At 55.7% G+C, this 27977-nt stretch overlaps 1 protein-coding gene across 2 annotated transcripts; it reads left to right on the top strand.

Annotated features, from left to right (window-relative positions):
- On the top strand, positions 1-27827 carry Sema3f (semaphorin 3F). Of its 2 annotated transcripts, XM_013346649.2 has the most exons (19): positions 1-536; positions 4302-4461; positions 16758-16918; positions 17023-17085; positions 17188-17307; positions 18058-18150; positions 19661-19754; positions 20997-21116; positions 21306-21445; positions 21550-21664; positions 21799-21868; positions 22010-22154; positions 23586-23808; positions 24406-24494; positions 24625-24666; positions 24846-25003; positions 25191-25258; positions 25560-25693; positions 26523-27827. In XM_013346649.2, exons 2-19 carry the CDS (start codon positions 4350-4352, stop codon positions 26931-26933), a joined length of 2358 nt encoding a protein of 785 aa, XP_013202103.1. In that variant the 5' UTR covers positions 1-536; positions 4302-4349; the 3' UTR covers positions 26934-27827. The 2 variants fall into 2 exon arrangements, with proteins under 2 accessions (XP_013202103.1, XP_005347921.1); XM_005347864.3 differs by lacking the exon at positions 18058-18150.
- The last annotated feature ends 150 nt before the right edge of the window (positions 27828-27977 follow it).

The following is a 27977-nucleotide window of genomic DNA, read 5'->3' as shown; positions in this document are numbered from 1 at the left end:
CCCGTCCCGCCAGCGGCCTCGAGACCGGAGCAGCTTAGGAACAAACCGCAGCGGTCCAGGGAGCCCCGAGCGCAGCGTAGAACCAGGCACGCCTCGAGGACCCGTGCAGCCCCGCGCGGTCTCCGGGCTTCAGTCAGGCAGCCAGACGAGCGCAGCGCCATCCGGCCGAGCCCAGCGCAGGGCTCCGTAGCCTAACGCGCGCCGCCGCCCGCGCCCTGCACCGGGGAATGCGCCCTCGGCGCGCAGGCCAGGGGGCGCCCGCAGCCCGCCCCGGGGGAGGCGGCCCCGAGCGCCCCTGAGCCTTTCCATGGCCCGGGCTAGGGCCCGGGGCCTCGGCTGCTGACGTGCACGAAGCCAGTGGAACCAGTGAAGCCGCGGTCGCTGTGTGGATCCCGGCTTCAGGCTCAGAGGCAAGAGGGCGCGGACAGGGCCGTGGCCCCGGGGGGCCGCTAGAGCGGACCGGCCCGACGCGAACCTCTCCGCTGCTGCGGCGGCTACCACTGTCCGGGCGCCCAGGCCCCGCCGCCTTGGACGAGGTGAGTACAGAGGGAACGCGACCCCCCAACCCCACTGGGACCCGCGGCACTGCAACTCCTTAGAAGTGTACAGTGCGCGGGGTCTGGCGAGCCGTGGCGCACTGTCCGCGGGCACCAGGCGACAGGACGAGGATGTGCTTCATACCTGTCCCGGCGGCGGGGACCCCGCGGCTTCCGGGCGGTGTAAAGATGTGTGACTGGGTGATGTGGCCTGCCGGGTCACCGGTGTGTGAAGAATTAACTTTTTCCACCCCCGCAAGGTTTTGGGTGGGTACCCTCACCCTCGCGGAGTGGGAGTTCGGATCCTTCTGTTTTAGTCTTCCGCTGACGCCTGCAGTTAGCACTCTTTCCCAGTCGGTGCGCATGCACTGCCTCAATGGCCCTAGTCTGAAGACAGGTCGGCCTCAAGCGAAGGTCTAAATGGGAAGCCCCCACGTGGAGGGTCACCCGGAACAGCAGGGCAAGAGATCTGCCTCCAAAGGGCTTTTCTTCCAGCCCTTTGCCGACCCTCTGGCCCCCAACTGCATCTTGGTCCTGCTTGGATTTAGGGGTTTCCCTGTATGTGAGGTGTTGGTAAGTTGGAAGAGCCTGCAGTCAAGCCCCAGTTTGAACCACGGGCCCTAGTGGTGAAGTGGGCAAGGGACAACGGGGGTGAGGGGGTTGTCTAGGGTAGGTGAGGCAAGGAAAGTGTCAAGATGAAGAGGCCTTTGGAACTAGGGCTAGGGGCCCAGCTGCACCACTAAGTCCTTATTCTTGAAATAGGTGCGTTTTGCCACCCGTCCATTAACATCTGGGGAATCGAAAGCTGAAACCTCCTTCATGTCCACCCTGGAGCAGAGCAAGGTGGAAGGACTCCTGTCCCCGTGAATTCGCTTGGTTTCTCCAGTATCCGCTACCCCAGTTACAGATGTGGGGAGGACGGGACTGCCCAGGGGTGGTGGGATGGAACAGGGCCTTCTCCGACTGCTCAGGGGGTGTGCCTAGATAGACCCGTGGACTAGGCAAGGATGCAGGCATAGCCACCCCCACTGTTCCCCCTTAGTTCCAAAGGAGCCAGGGCCCGGAAGTAGGAAGGTGGGGGTTGGCGAGAAGGCCAGAAGCCCGGCCCCAGCCCCCGCTACTCTGCATACCTTGGTGGGGGGGTAGAGATGGAGCCTGGCCCAGGTGACCTTGACTGGGAAACCCTGGCCACAAAAGGGGGTTTCAGGCCCAGCAGGTCTGCTTCCCGACCCAGGAGGTGTTGGGGGAGGGGGGAAGCTAAGGATCCAGGAAGGAGTCTTGGGGTGTGGGGGGAATAGCTGAGGAGCTGATGGGGTGCTGTTAGTAATTTTCTCCCTGCGTTCCCCCGTGGTCCTGTTCTTGCCTCTCTTCGGTGAAGGCAGTTGTTAGCTAGAGGAGCCAACCTCCCTTTGCTGAGACGGGCTCCCCCGGCTCCCCCCCCCCCCGACACACACATATACACACACACTGTAAGCTTGGGAGGTCTGGATCAGACTGAACAATTTGACCACCTGGCCCCCTGTCCCGCCCCCAGGTGCCTCTGGACCCCTTCCTCTGTCCGCCCCTTCCCTGCACCCCTTGCCAGCCCCAGCTCCTCGTTTCTTTGTTCAGGCGTCTCTCCTCCGTCCCTCCCTCTCTCCTCCCTCTCTCCTCCTCCCGCCTGCTACCTCCCTCCCTTGTTCCCTCCCGCCAGCTTTTTTCCCCTCCTTTTGGTTTTTCCTCCTGGTGGGCTCCCAGGTGGCGGTGGCACTTTCTCCCCTGTCCATCTACCTGAGCTGATTCTGACATGGGGGTTTTGAGGGGGCTAAGGCTGAATGGAAGGAAGCCGGGGGCTGCCTGAAGGAAAGGGACTTTAGGAGCCCCCTCCCCCTTTCCTCTGCTCTTCGTCTTTCTTTTTCCTCTGTCCTCACCGCTAGGCTGCCAAAGAGGGACCCTGAATTTGGTTTTGAAGTCCCAAGAGACTTCATCACACACACCCCCATTTACCTCTTTCAAGGGCCAGAAAATTGTGGGAGGTCCCTGTAGGAGCCTCATGGGAAGATCCCCTACTTTTCTGGACACCTTCAGTGAGCCCAACACTAGCTTTGGTGACCCTGACCTTGTCACTGTGAAAATGGATACTGGAAAAAGGAGGTCATGGGTGTTGACATGAACCCCCTGATCAAAGCTCTCAGGGACTCAGACAGCATCTTGCCCTCCTAGCTTCCTTGAGCCCCACCCCACTAGCAGGTCAAGTTCTTGAGCAAACTCCTGCTTGTAAAGACGTGCGTGGGCACGCAGGCGTGGATGTGTGGATATGCAGGGCTGCTCATGGGGGCCTCCAAATTCACCCTTAGGGTGGTGGAGGCTGCACAGCCCTTTGCTCCCCGGCCTCCCTGCCAGAGCCTGCCTTGAATTCTGTCAGCACTAGTTTTGTGCCCCCAGCAGACTGGGGGAGGGGGCTGGGGTTGGTTCTCCCCTCCCCGAGTCAGCGAGCCTCCCTGGGAGAGAGCATCTGGGATGGGGAGATCTTGGAGGAAGGAGAGGTGTGCCAGGCACTCAGCGCACTCAGCGAGCACCGCTGGAGCTGCACTTCCTGTCTGAGGAACCACCAAGTGGTTTGCCTTGGCAGGAGAGGCAGGGCTCCAGGGCTGGGGGCTGGGTCTGAGGAGGGCATTGGAGTCCAGAAGTCCACAGTGGAGCCCTGCACAGTCCAGGCTGGGGGAGTAACAGGCCACCGTGTCCCAGCCCTATCCCAACACATACACACCCTGGTGGCCTGAAAATGGGTCTCATATTGCTTCCCATGGGAAAAGGGATAGACATGGCAGATCTGGGGGGATGAGGCTGTTATTCTTAATGCCCCCACCCCCAGTGCTCCTGGGTGGGGGGTGGGAGTTGGCAAGGATTTGTATCGGAAGGAGCAATATGTTTCAACAACTGTGCTGAGCTGCGTTTATCCAACAGCCAGCCTGCCTGGGGAGACAATATTTGAAAAACAGTATTAAAATTTGGACCTGCCAGAGATGTGGGTGACTTTGAAGGAGCAGTGTAGCTGGTGCACAGTTTATCACAGCTCCACTGGCCATCCTAGCACCCTTTCTGATTCCTGATCTGGTATTTCTTCATGGAGGAAGTCCTTCTGTCTGTCTAACCTGGGTGCTTCCTGTTTTCTGCTTTTTAGTAAATGTGAGTCCTGCTATTCTCTGACTTTTCTTTTTTGGCTGGTGTCATCTCCCCTGCTTTGGACCATCAGTGCGTCTCGTTCTTGCTTCCTGTTCTCCCATGATTCCCCTCCACTATTATTAGGTCCAGATTTTCCTGCCCTGGGAGGAGTGCTGTGGGCACAGTGTGGGTTTCTAACATCTGCATGTGTTCCAGCATGTAACTGAGGGACAGGAGGGGGTAAGGCTGCGTCTCCAGGTACTCCCCTCAGTTCTGGTGCCCCCAGCTACTCCACTATGGCTTGGACTTCAGGCTCTTCGGTCATCTGCCCTCAGACAAGGGAAGGCAGGAAAACGTATGAGCTTTGTCCTGAGCCTAGAGTTGTGAGTATAGAGATGCCGTCACTCTCTGTTGAAGGAGGGAAACTGAGGTAATTTGGTCAGAGGTTGAGTTGAACAAGGGAAGGTAGGCAGGGCACTGTTCGCTTGTAATCCGAGCACAGGAGGATCCTTATAAGTTCTCTGACAAAAAACAAAAAAAGTAAGAGAAATGGCTCATACATGTTCCTAAAAAAAGTAAGAGAAATGGCTCATACATGTCCCTAACTTGTTCTCTTCTCAGGTGTCCGGAGACTTGGAGCCTGGGCCCTGGGCTCTAGGCCCCTCCACGATGCTCCGCGCTGGCCTCATCCTGTGGGCTTCCCTGCTGACCGGGGCCTGGCCTGCCGCTCCCATCCAGGACCAGGTTCCCGCTACACCTCGCGTCCGTCTGTCATTCAAAGGTCAGAGACTGCTTTGCTCCTCCTTCCTTACAGCACTGGCTTTCACTGCTGAGGACAGGATTGAGATCAGGGCACAGGGCAAACTCTGCGGTCACTTGGGGAAGGATGGAGAGAGCAGGATCTATTCGGAAAGATGGAACCCGGAGGATGATGGAAAGGAGACGTTACTGGGTTCTCTGAGCTCTGACTCTCATAGGTGGGGAGATGCTGTTGTCAGCTCCTAGGGCTGAGGGTCAGACCGTGAGGTAGACCAGAGCCTCTGCCAGCTGGAGGGGCAGGCACACAGTTCTACTGGGTGTGTGGCTACTCAGGCATGTGTTCCAGGGTCCGCGAGGGAAGGGCACTGTTGGCTGTGTTGTGAGCTCGGGGAAGGCATCAGCTGTTGCTGAAGTGAATACTTTGGGAAGTCACTAGACTTTAGTGGGGGGCTGGGTCTACTTCCGTCACCTTGCACCCAGCCCACCCGGCAGATGAACACACAATGACGTGTTTGCTGGACACTTCCTCAGGGGATAGTGTGTGTGTGTGCGCGTGTGTGCGTGCGTGTGGATGTGTGCACACTGTAGGCCCTGGGGTACACAGGCTGTGCTGTTCCTGCTGAATTCTGTCTTGGCCACCCTCTGGCTAGAAGCAGCGCTGGCCAGCCTCCTGCCCTGGGTGGGGCCAGTTCAACCCCGGCTGGCCAGATTTCCCAGCAGCCATATTGGGTGAAAGGCTGAACTGACCTTTCCTTCCTCAGGCTTGGCTGAAACCCAGCCCCTAGCTCATCACCATGGCTCCCTGGCAGGGCCCCTGGCCTCCTCCCACCCACACCTGGAGGAGGGATGGGGGAGTGGGAAGTGGGAAGTGAGCTGGTTTATGGTCCCAGTCCTGATGGGCAGACAAGAGTTAAAGGGTTCTAGTTCCTAAAGGGCTTCCTTTCCCAGGCTTGGGAAGGTGAGATATTTATTCGGCTGATACTTCTACCTTTCCCTGGTGGAATTCCTGGGAGTAGATTAATAAATCTTGATGGGGCCAGTCCCTCCCTCACCTCCCTGCCTGGGGCCACTGGAGTGTTTCCTCCCCCAACAAGAGACAGGAGGGGGCTTGAACTCCACATCTCAGGACCCCTGGGTCTACCACTTTTGGTATTATTTTTATTAAAATTCATGCCAGAAAGCAAGAAGACATAGGACAGTCTCCTGGGTGCTCCTTTTAAACCTTGTCGAACCTCAGGGGCAAAGGGGAAAAAGCTTTGCTCCTGTTTTCCAGAGGAAGAAACTGAGGCTCAGGCAAGGGCAGGGCCAAGGTCAGGCCAGGAGGCAGAGACAAGGCCAGAAATAGAACCCTGGTGTCCTGGGCTTGCTGGCGCCCACATCGAGTTGGGTCGATTCCCTCTCAATTAGCTCTGAAGCCGACACCCACAGTGACTAAAAGCCCAGCTTCCTGGCAGCCAGCCTACGGTGTTGTTTGCTGTGCCTGTGCGGCCTGGGTAGGGTTGGAGGATGCTTGGGACTACCCCATCCTGGGACTTTGAACTTTTGCCCAGGCAGGTTCATCAGCCAAAATGGCACCCCCACCCCACCCGTTCTTACCTGACCTCAGGTCCTAGTATTGTGCCTGGATGTGAGCTCAGTTTAGCGGGTGCTCGAGCGCCTACTGTGTGCTCCACTTTGCTGAGCCCTGGGAACTCTGCGGTAAACAAGATGAAGTGCCGATAAGGAGACTAACTGAAAAACACTTGCTAGGTGGCCCCACTGAGGGACCCAGGCCCTGTGTGACCTCTCTGCTGCTAGTGGTAGTGGCTCAGTGAGGAGAGCAGGGACTGGGGTCTCACAGCCAGTTTAAGACTGGAGAGGAGTGGGGTGGAGGTCTTCCCGTCCAGGGTGCACATGCGGGGTTCATAGAGAGTTGCTCTCAGAAGCACTGTTGGTAACGTGGACTTTGTGAGTCTATCTCTCCTTCTTCCTTGGAGGGACACAGCAGCTGGAAGCCAAGGCGGGAGAAGATGCTGGCCTTTTTCCTTTTTTTTTTTGGTTTTTCAAGACAGAATTTCTCTGTCTTGAGTCTTGCTTTGGAGCCTTGCCCTGAAACTAGCTCTTGTAGACCAGGCTGGCCTTGAACTCACAGAGATCTGTCTGCTTCTGCCTCCCGAGTGCTGGGATTAAAGGCTTGCACCACCACCACCTGGCTGAAAATGCCTGTCTTGACGCGCTTTGGGTGTTGTAGCAGAGCTTGCCACTTCACTGGATTCAGCTAGACTCTCCTGGGCAGAGGTGCTGGTGTGAGGGGCTGCACTGCCCAGAGAAGATAAAAGAACAAAGGCAGGAATTAGACCAGCTTCCAGCTTGCAGCCCACCCATCCGCCCAGGCACCCCAGGTCTAGAGCCAGCGGGGCATGAGAGCAAAGGGGCCCTGCGTTCATTCAGACTGGAAGATTTCTGTGTCCATCTCTTAGCAGCACAGAGGAGCCAAGTGGGACCACCACCTTCCAGGGGCACCAGATGTGTCTTTTCTTCCTGCTTCTGGATGCCTGCTGGGGATCCTAGACAGTAAACCCTTCCTCCTTCCCCTGATGGGGCCTGGAGTCCCCTTTGCCCAGAATCCCAAGCCAAGTTTGAGTGGAAAAACTTTTCCTTCCCCTACCCTGGGCTATCCTAAATCCTAACAGCAGTAGGGAGGTGCCAGGCCCTGCCAGGTCCTTTGTTCTGTGTGGGGAATGTTTACTTTTCCCCAGGAAGCCAACCCCCACCCCAACATGCCACTGCTGTCTGGCTGGCTTTGGCAAGGATTTGGGGCTGAGAATGTTGTTTGGTGGGAGAGACTGAAGGATCGGATCTCGTGGTGACGGATCAGATCTCGTGGTGACGTGAGGCAGCTGGGCTACTGGGGAAACTGAGGTGTAGGAATGAGGAGAGGGAGCAAATGGTCCTTGTGTGGATGGAGAGCAGGGAAGAAGCTGCCAATAATGGAGGTGAGAGCCTGGGTTGGCTCTGACCCCAGGCGCACCTGGCCCCTCAGTGAGGCTGAGCACTCTGTGGGCTGGTCCCTACCTTCTACCTCTCGGTGCGGTGCCCCCTCCTTTGCATGTGGCATAAGTGGACCAAGTTGCTTTTTCTTGTTGGAAATGAAGGGAATGAGTATTTACAAGTCATTTGCTTCACCCTTGGGGGTGGTGGATAGGGGTTGAGGTGTAAGGGCTTGAAGCAAGCCTTGACAGAGCCTTGGCCCAGGCTTCACTGAGAGGTAAGGGCGGGACTGGAGAGCTGGAGTATCACTCTGGCCTCTAGGGGTTCCCTGAGTCCCCAAACTCTATGAGGAACTTGTAATTGCCGAGAAGTAAGAAGGAGGAAGAGGTACAGGAACTGAGGCCAGTGGTGGCATCAGGGAGCTAGGCAGGGGTCAGGTGGCTTTGACAGCCACAGTGGGTTTGAGCTCTTACCCTAGGGAGGGGTAGGCATTCCAGGATGAGCCAGGATGACAGTTGGCTCTGGAGGAGATGGAGGCTGGATCTCTGTGATTGTAGAAGGCCCAGCTCACTCAGGTCAGGAGCCTCGGCCTTTAACCCAGTCTCACCCCAAGCTTTGGATGGGGCGCACTGGCTGGGCCTTTCGGAAGCCCGGGCCTTGTCTCAGGCTCTGGCATGTTGCCCACCCCGCCCTGCTGGCTCCAGCTTCCCTTGGCACTGAGTGGGGAGCTGGTACATGCTCAAGGAGTAAATCATGTTCCCTGGCAGCCCTCACGGCTTCGTAATCGTAAAGAATTTAAAGAGAAACTGCCAAGATACAAATCTCACTCGGGGCCCCAAAGGCATCTTTTACCCTGTGGCTTGGGAGGCAACGAACCCCAAAGAAGGTTCTTGGCTGCCTACACACCTGTGTGTATGTGCACGTCCCTTCTCCTTCTCCAGAAGCGATACCTCAGAAGGTAGCTTCAGGGCCTTGACTACTAGGGACCTCCAGTGCCTCCTTCAGTTGGAATGTCACGCTGTTGCCATCAAACCCCAGTCCTATCCTTGGTGACTGTGTGACTTCTATGAAATGGCTTAGGCTCCCTGAGCCCTGGTTTCCCCCTTTGTTAAGTGGGAATGGTGGTAACCTGTTGAAAACAGCATCAGCTGTAGGCCGGGCAGGCCTTGAATTTGAGATCCTCCTGTCTCAGCCTCTGGGGAGGCTGGGATTATTCGCCTGTACTGCCAGACCCATCCTGGAAGGAGCATCCCGAGGGCTGCCTTGATTACATCATGATTATCAATAGACCTGGAACAGCGAACTTGCCTCTGTTCCCACTGCCTTCTGGAAAATGGGGCCAGGAATAGTTCTGACTTCATTGTGGTGTTGGGAGGATGAATTATGTGGATCACTGTCCCCAGCAGAGAAGAATATCTTAGTGACTGGGACGGTGGCTTATGGGCAAGGATTGATGGGGGGTGCCCCGAGGTCTCCTCACCCTTCAGAATTCTGACCTTTGGTTAGGGAGATGGTTCTTGGAAAGGACCTGCTGGGGAGGGGTGAGGAGGGAGAGACTTTTACCGTGGGCTGGTAGAAGACAGGCTGGTTTCATGGGTGAGGCAGCCTTGGAAACAGAGGAAAGAATGGTAAGGAAAGAGGAGGGGCAGAGTCAGGGTTCAAACCACCCAGCACCCTGCGGCCTTTAGCTGTTTCCTCGTGGCCGAGTCCTAAATATAGGTGGTGGGAAAATTTCAGTGCTAGAAATACTTTGATGGGAAGTAGGCACCAGCCTCCCGCTGAAACTGGCTCTCAGAGCCCGACTTGAGCACCTGGGCATCTGCAGTGACCCCTCCTGTGGGTTCTGTTCTGACTTTGCAGCCTGTTTTGGGGTGGCCTGGCCCAGAGCTATCCTGGGAATGTGAGTCCTGCCTCAAGGGAGCCCATGGAGAAACAGAGAGGATTCTGACTGCATTTTTCTTAGAAATAGCAAGAGGGCCTTTGCCAGAGACTTGGATGCCAGAAGGCTACATACAGCCTGAATCCAAAGCCCTGCTCACGTGGGTGCCTGAGCTTGGCAGGCCTGCAACTCCCACCCAGGCTGCTCAAGCCCCAGGGAAAGAGGGCCTTCTGGGTTCCAGACCCTGACCCATGGTCCTGACATAGCAAAGAGCAGAGCTGGGCAGTGGCTTCTGGTCCGGGCTCAGCTAGGCCCCCTGGCATACTCACCCATCTGTCTGCAAGCGTCGGCTGTCTAGGACTGGCTCTACATGGCAGGGACAGACACAAAGCATCAAGCCTTTCCCGGGACCAGGAATGCTGGGAGTCTAGCTCTAGTCTTGGCTCTAGCAGGTCCCTTCTTCTTCCTCCACCCCCACCTTCCACTTCTCCTAAATGCTACCTTGTCTTGACTTTGACCCGATCTTTCCTCTGAAGTCTCCATAGCTAGCCAAGCGCCTTATTTCTTCCCACAAGGGACTTGGTGCTGATGTCCTCGTTATCCTCTATGGGCCTAGGTCCTAGGGATCATATGCAATAGGCAGAGTAGCAGCTGGAATCTGGGCTTCTGCAGCATCAGAGGTAGGTGGTACTCCAGGGGGCAGCAACAGAGAGGCTGTGGTTTTAACCCTTTCCTGACCCAGCAGCACTACAACCTCCAGGATTGGCTCTGAGCATCTCTGCCTCTCTGCCTTATGGTTTCCCCATAAGAATGTGAAGGGGTAGGGACTACAACTGTCTGGGGCATCCTGTAAGCGTGGTGGGAAGGGCCTGCAGGGACTCTGAGTCTGAGGAGGACAGCAGAGATGATGGCTGGGCCTCGGGCAGGGGGAGGGTCTTGACACCCACAGCCTGTCGTCCCATCCTGGCCTGTCTGTCCGGGTGATTTATAGCAGTAAATGAGCCATGAAGAGTTTGTTGTCTTTTGCAGTCGTGGGGGTGGAGGAGGAGGCTGTGATGGAGGAAGGAGTGAGGGGTTTCCGGGCCAGGTCTGGAATGTGGGAGGAGGGGTGAGTCCCTAGGCCTTTGGAGCTGGAGACCTCTGGAGACTGATTCACTCTTTCTACCTGAGAAGTGGATCGCCGTTCCCCTCGGGCTGGCCCTTTCGTTCCTTTCACATTGCTGCACATTCTGGGATTCTGGGATTGCCTGGCCTTAGTTGCCCTACACTGGTCACCTTCTCCCCCCTCCCCTATATAGGGAGTCTCTGAACTGTGCTGGGTCCTACCTGGCAGATGCCCATGTGTGTTTTCATACGGCAGCTGTGCGTGGTACTTGTAGGACCTCCTGACCTTCTGTCCAATGGCCTAGACACCATGGGGCCATGGGATAGGTGGAATTGAGGGAAGGCATCGAGTCTGGAGAGCCTTCCTTTGCTGGGACAGAGGGTCAGAAGTGATTGGACATCCCTAGGACAAGGTGTGGACCCTCCGGTTCTGGGCTTGTGTGTGCTTGATTGGAGTGTCATGACCCCGCTGCTCTTTCCCTTGGGTTCTTCCTGGCTTTAGAATGAGCTGGCTCCTAGTCCCTTGTCTGCCCTCTCCTGGGCGGAGCAGGTGGGCAGTGGGGCAGAACGGCCGTGGGAATAGCAGGGCTGGGCCTGCTGGTCCCAACCCCCGGCCCCCAGCCCCAGCCCCAGCCCCCAGCCCCAGCCCCCAGCCCGAGATGGGAAGGAAGAGTGGCGGAGCTTTAGTCCATCTGGGTGGCTCTTACTTGAGCTTGGTGTTTACTGAGCAGCTGGGATGTTTACAGTAGCCCTTAAGAAGCGGGCCCCTTGTTCTAGAGGATTTCCCATCTGGAGGGTCCCATCAGGGTTTCTTCCTACCTTTCTACCTCCCTACTCCTCTGGGATAGAAGTACAAGGATTTAGGACCTGGACCAGGAACGCTCACTCCTCTCCCCCTCCCCTGGAGTAGGTTTCCTGGAAGTGGCAACTGTAGGTGAAATACGGTAACTGGGTTCCCAGTTCAGACATTTAAATTAAATTCAATCAGAGTGGTTATTGAATATAAACACGCGGAGTCATTTACATGTTAATTATGTTGAACGGACTATGAGGCCATAATTAGTTGCTAATTGGGTGAGAGCGGCTGTAATTGGTTTTGTTGGCATCGACCTGGCTCACCTGCTTGGTGGTGGGTGCCGGGCCTGTGAATCCTAGGGAGGCTTCTGGCTTTTATAATGCCTGGTCAGGAAGGGGCCGGGGACATAGTGGTTTAGGTTGGTCTATTCCCCAAGGAGATGCAGCTCATCACCAAGGCCAAATCCTCATTCTGACTTCTAGGGTTTCTTAGTGAAAAGGTGATCAGCAGTGGCAGCCTCCTTGCAAGTGAAACTCGAGTTTGACTGTGTATATTACATGTTATTATATGTTAGTGCCCAAGGGGGGGCCCATGGCAGCAATGGCAAGTACTACTGTTGTTGATAGGGTCCAGAGTTGACCTGGTCCGTGGCTGAAGTCTTGGCTTTGGGTATGGTATGAGTGGGGTAAGTGCCCTGAGCTAGTGGGTGGAACATACTAAGACTTCTGGGATGCCCTGCCCCCAACTCAGTCTGGCTGGGGCTCCCAGGGTTGAAGAGCTGTGGCCAGGGGCTGAGGCCTTCCGGCTGGCCGCTCATTAAAAGAGGATTAGGCTGGGAGCCAGGGGGCCAGGCCAGCCCCTGGGCCTTCCTCTGGGGCCCCTCATAGCTTTGGAGGGGTGGAAGATGCTAAGGGTGACCCTTCCCTAGAGCCCATGGGAATGCTGAATGGGGATTTCCTGGGCTCTACCACTTAGCGTCACTATCACTGCTTTATATCTCTCTATGTATTTTAAATATGTAAGATATAGATCTATCTGGTTTGCCTCAGTTTCCCTCCTCAGGTCACAAGGCCTGTCTTCCTGGTGGATGATGCACTAACAAAGATCTAGATTGGCAGCCCCTTCACACCCAATCCCATTTCTCTTCAGCTCAGGGATTAGGGCTGCCACTAACTCACAGGAGGTCAGAGGTCAGAACTGGGCTACAGGGACCTGTCTATCACTCCCTCATCCCCAGCCCTTTGGGGGGAGGTCACGCTGTCAGTCAGAGCCTATTGCTTTGTGGATCTGTAACCAAGGGGGCGGCACCCACCTCTGCTATGAGACTCTTCTTTTTGCAGCAGCCCTGCCTCACTGGTGGCAGGTCTGCTGTCCAAGAGACACACAGCAGGGTGTGGGGCCCGCCCACTTGGGGTCTCTGGGGAGGGCTGTGGACACGCCTACTGGCTTCTTTAGAGTAAGGCATCAACCTCGCAGAGAGCCCAGGATCAAGCCCGAAGGCACTGAGATTGTTCCTGCCCCTGGACCTTGGCCAGGCCATTCTGGGGCAGGCTAGTGTCTTAACAGCCACAGGGAGAGGTCTGGAAGCTGGGAACGGCTGCGGAAATGAGGTGTCTGATGCCAGAAAAGGCTCTTCCTTCCCATGACGGGAAAATCCTTCCCGGATGCTACCCCACCCAACCTGTGCCCAGCTTGGGTGAGAGCCCGGGGGGGGGGGGCTCTTCCCAGGAAACAGCACCCAGGCCACCACCCTCCCCTGATAAGCTCAGAACTCACTCTGACTGGAGTCTTACTGTCATGCACTGAGCAGAGGTCAAGACTGTCTGAAGACATGACTTGGCCGGGTCAGCATCAGCACCACACACATTGATACCCTCAGGCCCCTGGACCCTGTGGGCCCAAGTCCCTTACAGAGTATTGGACCTAGTAGGATCTGCTCATACTGCAAGTGTCAGCCAAGGGTACCTGCTTGAACGTCCCTTCCCGCTCTGAACCAGGCTTCTTGGGGAGAAGATAAAATCCCCAGATCCTTTGTCCTGTGGTACACAGTTTAGGTAGGGTAGGTCAGATTGCCCCATGGTACATGGGATAGGTAGGGTAGGTTAGATTGCCCGTGGTACACAAGGTAGGCAGGATAGATCAGGTTGCCCCGTGGTACATGGGTTAGATAGGGTAGATCAGGTTGCCCCGTGGTACACGGGTTTGGTAGGGTAGGTCAGGTTGCCCCGTGGTACACGGGTTTGGTAGGATAGGTCAGGTTGCCCCGTGGTACACAGGTTTGGTAGGATAGGTCGGGTTGCCCCATGGTACACGGATTTGTTAGGGTAGGTCAGGTTGTCCCGTGGTACACGGGTTAGGTAGGGTAGGTCAGGATGTACCGTGGTACACGGGTTAGGTAGGGTAGGTCAGGAAGCAGCCCAGGATGTGGGATCATTGTGGGGCTTGTTTGTGTTTTCTCCTGACATCCAGCATGAGTGGCATTAGCACCTGCGTCTTGAGTTAGCAAGGCTAGAGCCCTACACATGATTCTCTCTAGACCCTGGAGAACTACCTGTCTCCGCTTTTCTCTTATGTGCGCTGGCTCTGATGAATTGAGATTTAGCTGTGTTTCTGTGGATGGGACTGGGGGAACATGCTGGCATTACGGAGGTTGGGGCTGAGTCAACAGGAAGCCTCTTCCGTCCCTGTGGCCCTCTTTGCCCGTCTCCCCAGCTCTAGGAAATGGGGTAGCAGAGATGTGAGTGGGAGCCATGGTGACATCTGGAAGGAAGCCTGCTTCCTCAGGAAAAGATCCGGGAACCCCAGCCCATTCTCTGGTCCCCCTTGAGACAGATCCTTCAAGGATGTGTTGAGGAGGCAAGAAGCATAACAGCTCTCAGGCTTCATCCAGGCCACCTTGAGTGTGAAATTTAGGACACTCATGAAACGTTCTAGACTGGAAAACGAAGCTCAGAGCCAAGGGTATTTCAACAGAGGGGGGCAAGGGGTGTGTCAATAAGGGCCATACTGGAAATGGAGGCAGAGCCAAGGATCCCTGACCTCCCTCTGTCCTCTTCTCCAACCTGCATTGCCTCCTGGGGACTCCCCGCCTCCTCACCATTTCCACAGTGACTAAAGCATCATGTCCTGTGACACCAGAGTGTCCTATAATACCCGTCATTGACGCCATGTCCTGAGGCCATTGAGAGGAGTCCCTAGAGTCCTGAATCACATCTGTTGATGATGGAGGACGAGTCACCTTCCGGCTCTCCATCTCCTGGCAGGCAGTCTCTCATCACCAGGACTGGTTTCCATAGCCCCCCAACCTTCAGACATCAATCTTCATGCAGTTTGCCTGTCACTTCCCTTTCCTGTACCCTCATGTCCGTCCTCACTGATAAACTGGATGTAAGCACAAAGCTCCAAGGTGCCTGAGAGGCACCCTCCACCTGGGGCAGACTGGAGGAGATAGTGGTGGTGTATCAACATACATCAAAGAGAGCCTTCGGTTTCCTTTCTAGAACGTCTTTCCTCATCTGCCCAGTGATGCCTTTCTTGTCTTTCTCACAGGGAGGTGGGGCCCTGGGAGCAGAATGCTGGTTTGGACTTGGATCTTGGTCCCTGGTAGTCAGCATAGGGTAGGGTCTAGGTTAGGAGGCCAAAAGTGAATAGGGATGTGGAAGCATGAGGCTTTGGGATTATGTCTGCTTGAGTGCCTGGAGGCTAGCTCTCTGAACCTCCCACTGCTGACCTAGGTGCTATTAGAAGGTGTCCACTTGATCTTCTGCCCTCCTGTCTTCCATTGCCCCTGATGTGCCCCCTGGTGTAGCAGGATGAGTAAGGGCACAACCAAGGCCATGCCCCCAGCCAGGGTATAAATAACCCCTGGCAGGCTGTCCCAGCCTTGGGGGGGCTCCACTGGCAGCCCCACTTCCTCTCTAGCCACTTTGCAGCCCTGGGGGTGGGGGAATGTTTACTTTCCTGTTGTCACTGTGACTGGGTGGCCAGGCAGGAGACTCCGAGTGACCCAACAACAGGTGCAGGACAGGTGCCCAGGGTGCCCTGCCCAGGACTTCAGAGGCGCCGCCGGACAGGCGGGTGAGCCATAGCCAGGCAGGGATCGGCCCTTTGATCTTTCGGCGTCCCTGCGTCCCTCTGTCCCAGGGGCTGGCCAAGGTCATCACCTATACTCCCTTGTTGCTACATAATCAGGTCTGAGCAGGGCAAGGCTTTGCCCTGCAGTTCTAAACAGTAAGAACCTGAACCGGACACGGGCTCGAGGCCGACAGTCAGATCTCCTTCCTCCATAGCCCAGCCCAGCCCCTTCATGTGCCCTGACCAGCTTGCTGGTCTATCCTAGGGTCTCTACAGACCAGCTGGAATCAGAGCCAGGCCAATCAGGGACAGCCACCTGCTGGTGCCACCTTCCGCTGTGTCCTGGGCTTCAGATCTCAGCTGTTCTCTCTCCAGGTGCCTGGTCCTGGTCTTCCACTCAGTTGCCCCACCTGTGAAGTTGGGTGCCAGCTGTGGGATCAGGGAATGGGCATATATGCTCCAGTAGTCTCTCATCTGTTGCAGGACACATTTGCATACCTGCTTCATGTGTGTGTATGTATGTGTTCTGTATGTTGCCACAGACGCCCCCTTTCTAGTGGATATCCATGACCCTCAATCATGATTTTCACCTCTCCTGAGCTAAAAATAGCTGGAGTTGAATGGGGGACAGGCTTACCAAGTGAACCTTTCAGCTCCCCCAAAGACAGGTTCACAAACTTCCAGGAGTCCTGTGTGCATTGTTGGCCTGATGTTGGCTGAGCTACCTGTCATTCTCCCCAGGAAAGGCTTTGCCTTAGTGTCCTGAGACTGGGAGTCAGGGCTGCTGCAAACAAGCAGAAGGGAAAACAGAAGGCCCAACTGGACCCTGCCCTCGGCCCCTGTCATGGGGCTCCTATAGATAACATTGCTGGGGGAGCCTCCTTTCTCACGCTGACACCTCCTGGCTCATTCAGAGTAGGCTGAGAGTCTCATTCGCAGCCTTGTGGGGTCTGGTGGACTGAAGATCTGTAGGGTGTTACTGCTCCTTCAGGGCTTTTTAGTGTCTGGCTAGCCTGTTTCAGGACACGTGCAGACCTTGAGGTGTGCCAGCTGTGTCCTCTGCCTGGTGGTCAGCTAGGATGAGGGCAGGGTACCCAGGCTCTGTGCCAGCATCTGTAGCATGTCCTTACCCCGCCCCCACTTCCACCTGCTCATTAACCCTTTCAGGCCCCCACCCTGAGAGGAAACATCTACCCCCCCTCACCTGAGCAGACTCTTTGATGCCATCACACACCTTGGCTTGCACCCATGGCCCTTTCATTGGGATTAGCTTGGGCTGCCTGTGAATCAAGGGTTTAGCTTTGGGTGTGGCCCCTTCTCCAGCCTGCCCACATGTCCCACTTTCTCCTCCATGCCTGTCAGCAACTGGAGGGGGAACTAAATAGGCACTGGGAGAAGAAGTGGAGGTTTAGGACAACTGTGGCCCCAGTGCCTCTCTGTCAGAGGGAGAGTGTCTCTTAAAGGCCCTAATTGGTGTCCTGCTCTTCATCCACAGAACTTAAGGCCACGGGTACTGCCCACTTCTTCAACTTCCTGCTCAACACTACGGACTACAGAATCTTGCTCAAGGACGAGGACCATGACCGCATGTATGTGGGCAGCAAGGACTACGTGCTGTCCCTGGACCTGCATGACATCAACCGAGAGCCCCTCATTGTAAGGGCTGGCCCGGAAGTGGGGCAGAGCAGGGTGAAGGGCATGGAGCTCAGGGTCAGGGGCCTGGCCAGCAGGCTGCATCCTCTAACCCCCATCTTTGGCAGATCCACTGGGCAGCCTCGCCACAGCGCATTGAGGAGTGCATACTGTCAGGCAAGGATGGCAACGTGAGTGCCTTGGGGTCCACGGAGGGTGAGGCCGTGACCTCGGAGAGGGAGCAGAACTGGGCAGGTATCTGAGCATCCACACGGCTTTCTGTCTGGCCGCAGGGAGAGTGTGGGAATTTCGTCAGGCTCATCCAGCCCTGGAACCGAACACATCTGTATGTGTGCGGGACCGGTGCCTACAACCCCATGTGCACCTATGTGAACCGTGGCCGTCGTGCACAGGTGAGTGAGCTTCCAGCCCTGGCTCTCTGCCCTCCCCTCTGGTGGCTTCACTCCAAGGTCCTGATGGGAGGATGGGCTTGAGCCCCACCCATTCTTATCACTTCCAAGCCCAGTGACCTTGGGTGAGTAAGTTGTTCAGCTCTCTGAGCCTCAGTTTCCTGACCTGGAAATGGGGCTCACAGTTCCCTTCTAACAGGTCGGTGTGAGGAAGAGGCAGTGAGTTAGAGCTCTCCAGCTAGCACTGTGCCTGGCGCATAGTAAGCATTTGCCCCACACGGGGCAATAATTCTCTTGGCTATGCCTGTGGATCTTCACCAACCGCCAAGTCAGAGGGCCTGGTGGGATCTTTGGTATCAGAAGGCTGGAAACCTGGGTCAGCTTCCACCATTGTGGCCTGGGGAAGGGAGAGCTGCCTTCCTCCCTTTGGCCCAGGGGTTGGGGAAGCTGCCCTTTCCCCAGCTCTGCTCCACCCTGCCTGCTTCTGCCCTTTTCCATTTCCATGTGGGCATGTATGTGAGTTGATGTAACCTCGTAGGGCTTGTGTGAGAGTGACTGGACATAAGGGGCACATGCGTGTGCAGGCGTGTGCCAAGCCTGTGTGTGTGTGTGTACACATGCATATACGTTCTCTGGGGGCCCATGTGTTCATGTGTGTTCCTGGCCTGTGTGGTGTGAGAGGCTGGCAGCCCAAGCCCGCTCCCCCAGCCCCTGCCATCCCCAGCTCTAACTCTCTATTCCTCGTCTTCTCAGGCCCCGCCGTGGACCCAGATGCAGGTGGTCAGAGGCCGAGGTAGCAGGGCCACAGATGGTGCCGACCGCCCGACGCCCACAGCCCCACGCCAGGTGGGCCTCATCCTTCTAGTCTTTTGCCAAGCCAAATGACTTCTGAGCTCAGTTTACCCTGGGCCTGGCCCCAAGGCCAGCTTCCCCAGTATCTCCCTCCTCCCTCATGCCCCCACCCCATTCCCATCCCTTCCCCTGCAGTGCCCTCAGGTTCTGAAAGCAGCTCCAGCTGGACTCCTGTCAGCCTCAGTGGGACCCCTGCAGGCAAGAAATCCTGAAGCCACCAGGTGGGGAAGACAGGAGTCCTGGGGACAGTTGTGCCTCAGTCCTGAGAATGTGTGTGGAGACACACATGAGCACATGCCAGCCTGTGCTTGGGCACATCTTATCCACAGAGGGTCTGGCACATGACTCCTGTGTGTTCCCATGCCTCCTGTGGGTCACGTAGCAGATACAGGAATCCTGCACACTCGCATATGGGGGCTCTCAAAGGAGGCAGTGTGTCTCTGTCCATTAGTCAAGACTGGGGGTCTGGGCTGGGTAAGGCAAGCTGGGGCTGGGCAGGGGCGGGCAGGGGGGCAGAGGCTGCCGGTGAATGACAGCATGTGAGTGCATATAAGATTACATGTTTGTGCTTGTGTGTGTGTGTCTCTCTGTCTTCCTGGTGGGGAGTGCTGAAGATCTAAGGCTGTCTAGAGTCTGTGTGTGTGTGGTGGGTTACATGTGCCGGTTGTGTTGCCTGCCAGTCTGTGTGCAGCCCCTGTGTGTACAGGAGGTTACGTGTGCGAAGTGTAACTGACCTTCCCATCACCATCCTGCCACTCGCTGCCACCTTCCTCTGTGCATCTCTCCTCTTCCCTTGCCCTGCCTTTGCCCTGCCCTCCCCACCAGGCCTGCGAGCTCTCCCTGGTCCCAGAGACTTCACAGGCCTTCCTAGCATCTCCCAGGGCGAAGTGGGTGGTGTAGGGATAGATGGCTGTTAGCTTTGTGAATCCCACACGATCTCAGCTGTCTCCCCCTTCCCCCAACTTGGCTCTCTGGGAAGATGTGGAGGGACAGAAAACCATGGACCTTTGGGTCCATCATGAGGTCCACAGGTACAGCAAAAAGCCTGGAGACAAACCTTGGGCTCCCTGTTTGGACCTGATGCTAGGAGAATAAGACCCCAGGCCTTATTCTTATTCTAACTATGCCCCCATTCCTACTCAGGTCTGCAGCCCCTCCTTGGCCCAGGAGAGGCAGCTATAGCTCAAAGTTCAGGCCTCTGTAGCCCAAGGGGGTTTAGCAAGCACCTTCCTGAGCTAGTTGGCGTGGAGGGACTTTAGCCCAGATAAACCCACCCTGTGGTCCCCAAGACCTGGACCTCTGAGACTTGATCCTTAGTCCTTGCCTGAGGCGTGAGATCAGAAATTAGTTCCTTTGGAAATACCATGGGCCTGCCCCAGGAGATCTGGCTGGATGGAGTTCAAACCCAAGGACCCTGGGGGATGGACTCAGGGTGTCCCCTTATGAAATTTATCTTTGTCTGTGGGACTGGCCTGGATGTGCTGAGCCCCTCTCTACCCTGCAGGATTACATCTTCTACTTGGAGCCTGAGAGACTGGAGTCAGGGAAGGGCAAATGTCCATATGACCCCAAGCTGGACACAGCCTCAGCCCTTATCAGTGAGTGCCTTCACCCCACCCTGGTTCTGTGGTGTCAGTATGTAGCCTTTGCCACTAGAAGTTTGCCACCAACACTCCTGAGTTGACCTTGTCAGAGAACATGACCCTATCCCATTAGCATACCTGGAGGAGGTGAGGGCACAGCACAGATTCCCGGGTGAGCTGAGAGGCAGAGCTGGGTGTATAAGCCTCCACCCAGCCTTCTAGATGGGACACTAAGAAGCCAGATCTTCCCCCGAGATACCAAGTGGGGTCTTTGCAAAGCCTGGAACCCTGGGAGCCATGGCTTGCCTAGAGGAGAGATAAGCTGGGTTTGTACTGAGAGTCGTGTGAGGGGTTCCTTGTGTCGAGGAGACCCAAAGGGTCTCACACAGAGACAGAGCACCCAGACCAGCTGTGGAGGACGTGTTTCTGTACTATGCAGATGTTTGGGAGAGTTGGGGGCTCTTCTTAAGGCAGTGTCCTATTTATTGGAGACTGGAGCTGCTGCTCCTGCTTGAAGCGTGGGGAGCTTGCCCCTGGTCTCGGCCTCTGCCTGTTTTTTGACCGTCCGTAATGTCCATCCCCAGGGCATCTCACACAGCTGCCAGGTGCTTTGCCACCTGCAAGCCTGGGAAAGGTCCCTGGGGCTGGGGGAGAAGCAGGTGTTTTTCCCTTGGTAAATAAGAAGGCTGAGTCCAGAATAGGGGCTGTAACTGGGGGTAGGTAGGATTTACTCTGGAGACTCTCAGAAGGAAGCTAGGATGTGCTGGAGCCAGCTCAGCAGCTGAATTTTCAGGAATTTTGTAATCCAGTTGTTAAATACAGCTGTTACTGAAAATCAAATTATAAAGGCTCACAACCAAATCAATTGTATTAAAACAGAAGTAATGGCAGCAAAATATAATAAATGCTCAAAATTTATTACTTCCTAATTGTTTTACTACATTGCCACATTGTAATCTGGCTTTTGAGGCTCTTTAGTCCTGTTATGATTGTGTGGTAGAGTCTTACAGGGTGACACTGGCATGTCCTCCCAGCTCTGTGGTGAATGCAGGTTAGCAGCTTGAGACAAGCTGGGATAAGGGGATCCCAGGAATTGGCTATTGCCACTGACAGGTCTCCTCCGAGAACCAGTTGTAAACACTTGACAAAAGATATGATCATGCCCTGGGCAGCTCAAAGATTGGGGGTGGAGCGTGCTTCTGCCTAGGAGTCCCCGAGTCTGAGCAGTCCCCTGACTAATGTCTGACCCCCCTACAGATGAAGAGCTCTATGCAGGAGTGTACATCGATTTTATGGGCACTGATGCAGCCATCTTCCGCACGCTTGGAAAGCAGACGGCCATGCGCACCGATCAGTACAACTCCCGGTGGCTCAATGGTGAGCACCACCCACAAGCCCTTAGTGGGAAGTGTGGCTGTGCTGTGCAAGGAAATCTACAGACGCACGCCTGGGGGAGAGTTTTGAGCCTGGGACAGGGCTGGTTTCCTATTGGGGATTCTATTGGAGAAAAAGAAACATAGCCAGGGTGCCCATGATGCTGACCTCTGCCCGCCTGTCTGCCCACAGACCCTTCATTTATCCATGCTGAGCTCATCCCTGACAGTGCGGAGCGGAATGATGACAAACTCTACTTCTTCTTCCGAGAGCGCTCCGCAGAGGCTCCACAGAACCCCGCTGTATATGCCCGCATCGGGCGCATCTGCCTCGTAAGTGTCTGTAAAACTCGGCTGCCTCTCCCTCCCCAGACCTACTCCAGCCAGTCTGGGGGTGAATGAGTTGATCTAATCTGGCTCCCTGCCCACGCCTCCAGAATGATGATGGCGGCCATTGCTGCCTCGTCAACAAGTGGAGCACATTCCTGAAGGCACGGCTCGTCTGCTCGGTGCCAGGGGACGATGGCATCGAGACCCACTTCGATGAACTCCGTGAGTGCTCAACAAGCTAGCGGGGTCCTATAGCTGTAGAGGGTGATGGGGGATGGATCAGTGGTAGTCAGGGTCCCTCTAGGGGGACCCCTCCCTTAGACAGTGTCCCCAGTACCTTCTCTCTTTTTTTCCAGAGGATGTGTTTGTCCAGCAGACCCAGGATGTCAGGAACCCCGTCATTTATGCTGTCTTTACCTCCTCAGGGTGAGGTTGGATCAGGCCATGAAATGGCAGGATTGGGGGTTATGGCTTGTGGAGGACCCTGGCCTGGTTATGAGCTGTTGGGTAGATGTGGGCTGGGGAGGGCCATGGGCTCATAGCAGTAACCTGCTTGTTCGTACACAGCTCCGTGTTCCGAGGCTCTGCAGTGTGCGTCTACTCCATGGCTGACATCCGTATGGTGTTCAATGGGCCCTTTGCTCACAAGGAGGGCCCCAACTACCAGTGGATGCCCTTCTCAGGGAAGATGCCATATCCCCGGCCTGGCACAGTAAGTGCCCTGTGTGTTTCTCTGTATAGAGCAGGCTAGCCTCCAGTTCAGAACTCAGAAGACTACCTGCCTCTGCCTTCTGAATGCCAGGATTAAAGGCATGTGCCATCACCATCCAGCTTTTTTGTTAACCTTCCTGTCTTGAGACTGTTTATCCCTGGCTGCCCTGGAACTTACTAAATGGATCAGACTTGGCTCAAACTCACAAAGTTCTGCCTGCTTCTACCTCCCAAGTGCTGGGATTGAAGGCGTGTCCTCTGGTTTTTGTTATTGTATGTGTATGGGTGCTTGGCCTGCATGTATGTCTGCACCACATGCATGCCTGGTTCTTACAGAGGCCAGGAGGGGACATCGGATCCCCTGAACTTACAGATGGCTGTAACGTCAATGTGGGTGCTGGGAATTAACCTTGGACTTCTAAAAGAGCAGCCAGTGCTCATATCTTCTGGGCCTTCTTCCTAGTTTTTCTGCTTTGTTTTTAAGAGGCCTCCCCACCCTCTGCAGACATGGACTCCACTCTACTGAAGCTCCCAGTCAACAAGGCAGTGAGACACAGCACACTTAGAAACTTCTATTCTCAGCCAGGCATGGTAGCGCACACCTTTAATCCCAGCACTTGGGAGGCAGACAGGTGGATCTCTGTGAGTTCACAGCCAGCCTGGTCTACAGAGTGAGTTCTGGGACAGCCAGGACTGAGAGACCCTGTCTCAAAAAAAAAAAAAAAATTACTATTCACACAACATGCATCAGGCTGTAAGGAAAGTGGCTGCCCCTTAGAGGGTACTCTAGGAACCTTTATGAGAGGTGAAGCTTAGAGGGGCAGAAGTCAGTCTGGCTGGCTGGCTGCCAGCAGGGACAGTGATGAGGAATAGGCAGGATCAAGCCATGTGCGCTCTGTGTCGTTGGTAACTATTCCACTTTATCTGGGTGTGACCTGGGTAGGCGTGCCCCAGGAGACTGAGTGTGGGAGCGTGGCAGGTGTGTCTGTGGGGTCATCAGGACTGGCCTGGGGAAGCTGGTCTTGGAAGGTCTGGGAAGGCTTCCTACTAGAATGAAGCTGGAGTTGGAAGGAGGACAGACTTGAGCCCAAGGCAGAAGCAACAGCATTGGGGAGGGGGAAGCAGGTCTAGTGTGTGTCATCTTCTTGAGGCCAGCAGCCCAGCTGCACAGGAAAGAGCAGTGAAGCCAGAGGGACAGCCAGAGAGGAAGGAGACAGCTGGACAGGGATGAGGACACGGGAAGGGAGTGGTCAGTTCAGCCAGAAGCTGCCACAAGGTCATGACGCATGATCTGGTGGGAGGGAGAAGTCAGGAAAGGATCCAGAGAGGGAAACAGGTAGATGTGGAGTCAGTCTGGAAGCTTCTTCTGTGCTCATGGGTCCGCATGTCCCACCTGGACAGCCTAGGACTGATGCTCGCTATCTGCCCGCAGTGCCCTGGCGGAACCTTTACGCCGTCAATGAAGTCCACTAAGGATTATCCTGACGAAGTCATCAACTTCATGCGCAGCCATCCGCTCATGTACCAGGCTGTATACCCGCTGCAGCGGCGACCCCTGGTGGTCCGTACAGGTGCACCCTACCGCCTCACCACCGTCGCTGTGGACCAGGTGGATGCAGCTGATGGGCGCTATGAGGTGCTTTTCCTGGGCACAGGTACCCACTGCTGCTCTCAGACCCTCCCACACTGGGCCCACTGGATGGGAGGAACTGATCCTGGGGCCAGATTCTGCCCAGCTAGGGGTTGCTTCAAACTCATCTATGGGAACCTTCTCTCCTTGACCAGAATAGCCAGAAAAGTAGGAACACCAAGCACCTAGGGGCCCTTGTATGACTTGAAAAGAACTTAGGATGCATGGCTCTAACTGCTTGCCCATGCATGTATACACACACACACACACACACACACACACACACACACACACACACACACCACATGTAATTATACTTGTCACAATTATGACAGCTTCCAACTCAGTTGCCCATTTTCTGTTCTCAGCAGGGCCCAAAATGAAAGTCTGGGTGTGGGGGGCAGACCCTGGCAATGACCCCCTTTGTCCTGTTCTAGTCTCTCCCCGCACCCCCCTCCCCCGCGCAATTCTCCCCTTTATCCAAGGGAGGCCTCTGAACCTCACCATGGAAGCCCTACACCACTGCCCTAGAGGAGATGGGGCTTTGGCGGGGAAGGGGCTGAGGCTTTGCCCCTTCCCCAGCATCCTCAGCCCCACTGAGGTCCTGCCCGGCCCGTTCCAGACCGCGGGACAGTGCAGAAGGTCATCGTGCTGCCCAAGGATACCCAGGAGGTGGAGGAGCTCATGCTGGAGGAAGTGGAGGTCTTCAAGGTAGGTGAAGTACCGCCCAGTCCTGCCTATAGCACCTTACCCCTCTCTGGCCCCCAGCCTCTAATCTTAGACCTAAGTCAGGGCTGGGAGGGTTCCTCAAGGTCCCAAATTGACCCCTGTTTTCTTCCAGGAACCAGCAGCCGTGAAGACTATGACCATCTCTTCCAAGAGGGTGAGTTTTTGGCAATGTGGACTGTGAGTGAGGTTGGAGCCTGCGTCCCAGTGGGGTCACGCCCTTGGCACAAGGATGGTGAAAGTGAAACATGAAACAGGGAGAGGAGTCCAGCCCGACTGGCTACCCTAGGACTGTCTGTGGGAAGAGAGCTGACACTGCCCCGCTTCCACCCCCAGCAACAACTCTATGTGGCCTCAGCCGTGGGTGTCACACACCTGAGCCTGCACCGCTGCCAGGCATATGGAGCTGCCTGTGCTGACTGTTGCCTCGCCCGCGATCCCTACTGTGCCTGGGATGGCCAGGCCTGTTCCCGCTATACAGCATCCTCCAAGAGGTATAGACCGCCAAAACCTTGGGTGTTATCCACAGCTCTGGGAGCTCAGAGGGGTGGGAGCAGAGTGGAGCATGGATAAGAAGACATAACTGCCCTGGGGTACAGGGCCCTGCTCTAGAGTCTTGGGGTGCAGGAACCTGGGAGCAAGCCTCCCAAGAACACTCTTTCAGGAGTTATCCTCATCCAGGCGGAGTCGCCGGCAAGATGTCCGCCACGGGAACCCCATCAGGCAGTGTCGTGGGTTCAATTCCAATGGTGAGTGAGCATGTTGCCCTTCCTGTAGGGTGCTTCTCAGCTATGCCCACAGACACTCCCACACACACCGTGAAGGGTGCTTCTCAGCTATGCCCACAGACGCTCCCACACACACCTTGAAGATGCAGATGACTCCCTGGGTGGTGGGAATCTTAGGCATGGGATCAGGACGTAGATAGATACTCCATGATGTTGTCCTGTCTTTGTGTGTGGGTGCCCCTTGATGCCTGCCTCTCCCTACTGAACAGACTGACTGCCTAGGAGCAATGCTGCTTCCACTCAAGGCCCTCTTGATCCACAGCAAACAAGAATGCCATAGAGTCTGTGCAGTATGGAGTGGCCGGCAGCGCGGCTTTCCTTGAGTGCCAGCCTCGCTCACCCCAAGCCACTGTTAAGTGGTTGTTCCAGCGAGATCCCAGTGACCGGCGCCGTGAGGTGAGTTCCTATGTCCCACAAGGGGCAAATTCTGCACTGTGGGTATGGGAGTTCCTGTTTGCAGTGGGAGCCCGTGTGGGGGACACAGAGCATGGCAGCCAGCCTGGGGCAGCCTTTACTCTGTGAACCCCTTCTAAGTGCCCACCCTTACACCGAAATCACTGGAGTGAAATGAGTTACATAACAGCTGTGGAATAGGCTTCAGTATATGGAACCGTTCATAGGCTAGCTTCATTTAATAAAAATTCCATATCTGGGCCGGGCATGGTGGCGCTCGCCTTTAATCTCAGCACTCAAGAGGTAGAGACAGGCGGATCTTTGAGCTCGAGGCCAGCCTGGTCTACAGAACAAGTTCCAGGACAGCCAGGGCTACACAGAGAAACCCCGTCTTGAAAAACCAAAAGAACATAACTATTCCATATCTGTACTCTGTTGGGGTATCCTCCTTGTATGGAACATCACATGGGTGAGCTCCAATATATGGAAACTCTATGGATATTTTCTGGAAAAGCCTTACTGGTGTCCCTCTTTATGTGGAGATGGTATGTGGGTGCCACAACTGGGTATTCTCATTAAATGGAAATTCTGTGTGTGCTCCAAAATTTTCTCATTCATTGTTCAGAACCCCTAACCCCCAGGGTCATCATCCACCCCCTGAACTGGGAATATGTGTGGGTTCCTTGTTCAGATCCCTCTCATGTGCAAGCAGTACGTGGAAATACCACGTGGGTCTCTGCTTGGAATGGCCACGAAGGTGGTCTCATCTGGAAGCTGGCTAGGGCCGTGGAGTGGTGACCCAGCCCCTGAGCCCCCACCCCTACCCCTGCAGATTCGTGCAGAGGACCGCTTCCTGCGTACAGAGCAGGGGCTGCTGCTTCGCGCCCTGCAGCTTGGTGACCGCGGCCTCTACTCCTGCACGGCCACTGAGAACAACTTCAAGCACATCGTCACTCGGGTGCAGCTGCATGTACTGGGCCGGGACGCCGTTCATGCTGCCCTCTTCCCCCCACTGGCTGTGAGCGTCCCTCCACCTCCTGGCACAGGCCTCCCCACACCTCCTTATCAGGAGCTGGCCCAGCTCCTTGCCCAGCCGGAAGTGGGCCTCATCCATCAGTACTGCCAGGGTTACTGGCGTCATGTGCCCTCCAACCCCAGGGAGGCTCCAGGAGCACTTAGACCTCCTGAGTCCCAGGACCAGAAAAAGCCCCGGAACCGTCGCCATCACCCTCCGGACACATGAGGCAACTGCTGGAGGCCTACATAGGACCAGCCTAGCCCCTCATCCCTTTTAATATAAAAGATATATATATATATAAAATATCTATATTCTATACATACCCTACCCCTGCAAAGACAGTATTTATTGGTGGGTTGTATATAGCCTGCCTTAGTGGCAGCATTATTCAGAACTTAGACCCATGTTGGTCAGCAATGGCACATGACTGAGCTTGCCCAGCCTGGCCCAGGAAGTTGCCAGGGCCAGGCCAAGACCACTCAGCCCCCAGACTGCGGAAATCTTGCTCTACAGCTGTCAAGATCTACGGAACACAGGGAGGGAGCGAGCCCTATTTGCCAGGGCATGGACCATATACCTTTGCTGATGAGTGTTGTCAGCTGTTCCGTGGCGTAGACATGGACACCAGGACTGCTGTGGTGTCTGGGGGTGGGGCCTGAGGGCACTCAGAAGGGAGGATGGGGCCATCACAGGATTCAGGCCCCTGCCTGGGTCAGGGGTGCTCAGTCAAGGCCAACCTTTCCCAGGTATTTATTCTCTATTTATTGGGAGTGGAAGAGAAGTCTGCCTGGGTGGGGCAGGTCTTTCTCTTCTCCCTTCCTTGCCTGTCCTGACAGGTCCACCCCACTCTACCTCCTTGCCACCTTGACCCGTGGGGAGAGAAGCAGCAGGCTGGATGCAGGTGTGGCTCAAAAGAGCCCCCAGCCCTGAGGGTTGATGGGCCATGGTGGAGGCCCAGGGTCTGTAGGGCATCCCCAAGGTTCCCTTCTGCCCACCGCTTCTGGTGATGGGTGTAAATAGCTCTGGGAGGGCAGTTGGCTAGATGGGGGGGGCTCCTGCAGCCCTCTGCTCCCCAGGCCACAGCCGCTCTTGGGTTCCATCTTGCTAATAAACACTGGCTCTGGGACTAGACTTTGCCTTCTCTCCTTGGTGGTTGGAGTGGGAATGGAGGTGGGTTAGGCCCACACATCTCAGCACTAGAGAGCCAGAGGCAGGCTAATCTCTGTGCCTTTGAGGCCAGCCTGGTCTACAGGGAAAGTTCCAGGACAG

Source organism: Microtus ochrogaster, chromosome 5 (assembly GCF_000317375.1).
Source record: "Microtus ochrogaster isolate Prairie Vole_2 chromosome 5, MicOch1.0, whole genome shotgun sequence".
In the NCBI taxonomy this organism is placed as follows: domain Eukaryota; kingdom Metazoa; phylum Chordata; class Mammalia; order Rodentia; family Cricetidae; genus Microtus; species Microtus ochrogaster.
This window is presented reverse-complemented; position numbering and strand designations above follow the sequence as displayed.

Coding starts and splice junctions, on each gene's coding strand:
- Sema3f (XM_013346649.2), top strand. CDS start 4,350: ATGCTCCGCGCTGGCCTCATCCTGTGGGCTTCCCTGCTGACCGGGGCC. Junction 22,155..23,585: donor CATATCCCCGGCCTGGCACA/GTAAGTGCCCTG, acceptor ATCTGCCCGCAG/TGCCCTGGCGGAACCTTTAC. Junction 25,694..26,522: donor CCAGTGACCGGCGCCGTGAG/GTGAGTTCCTAT, acceptor CTACCCCTGCAG/ATTCGTGCAGAGGACCGCTT.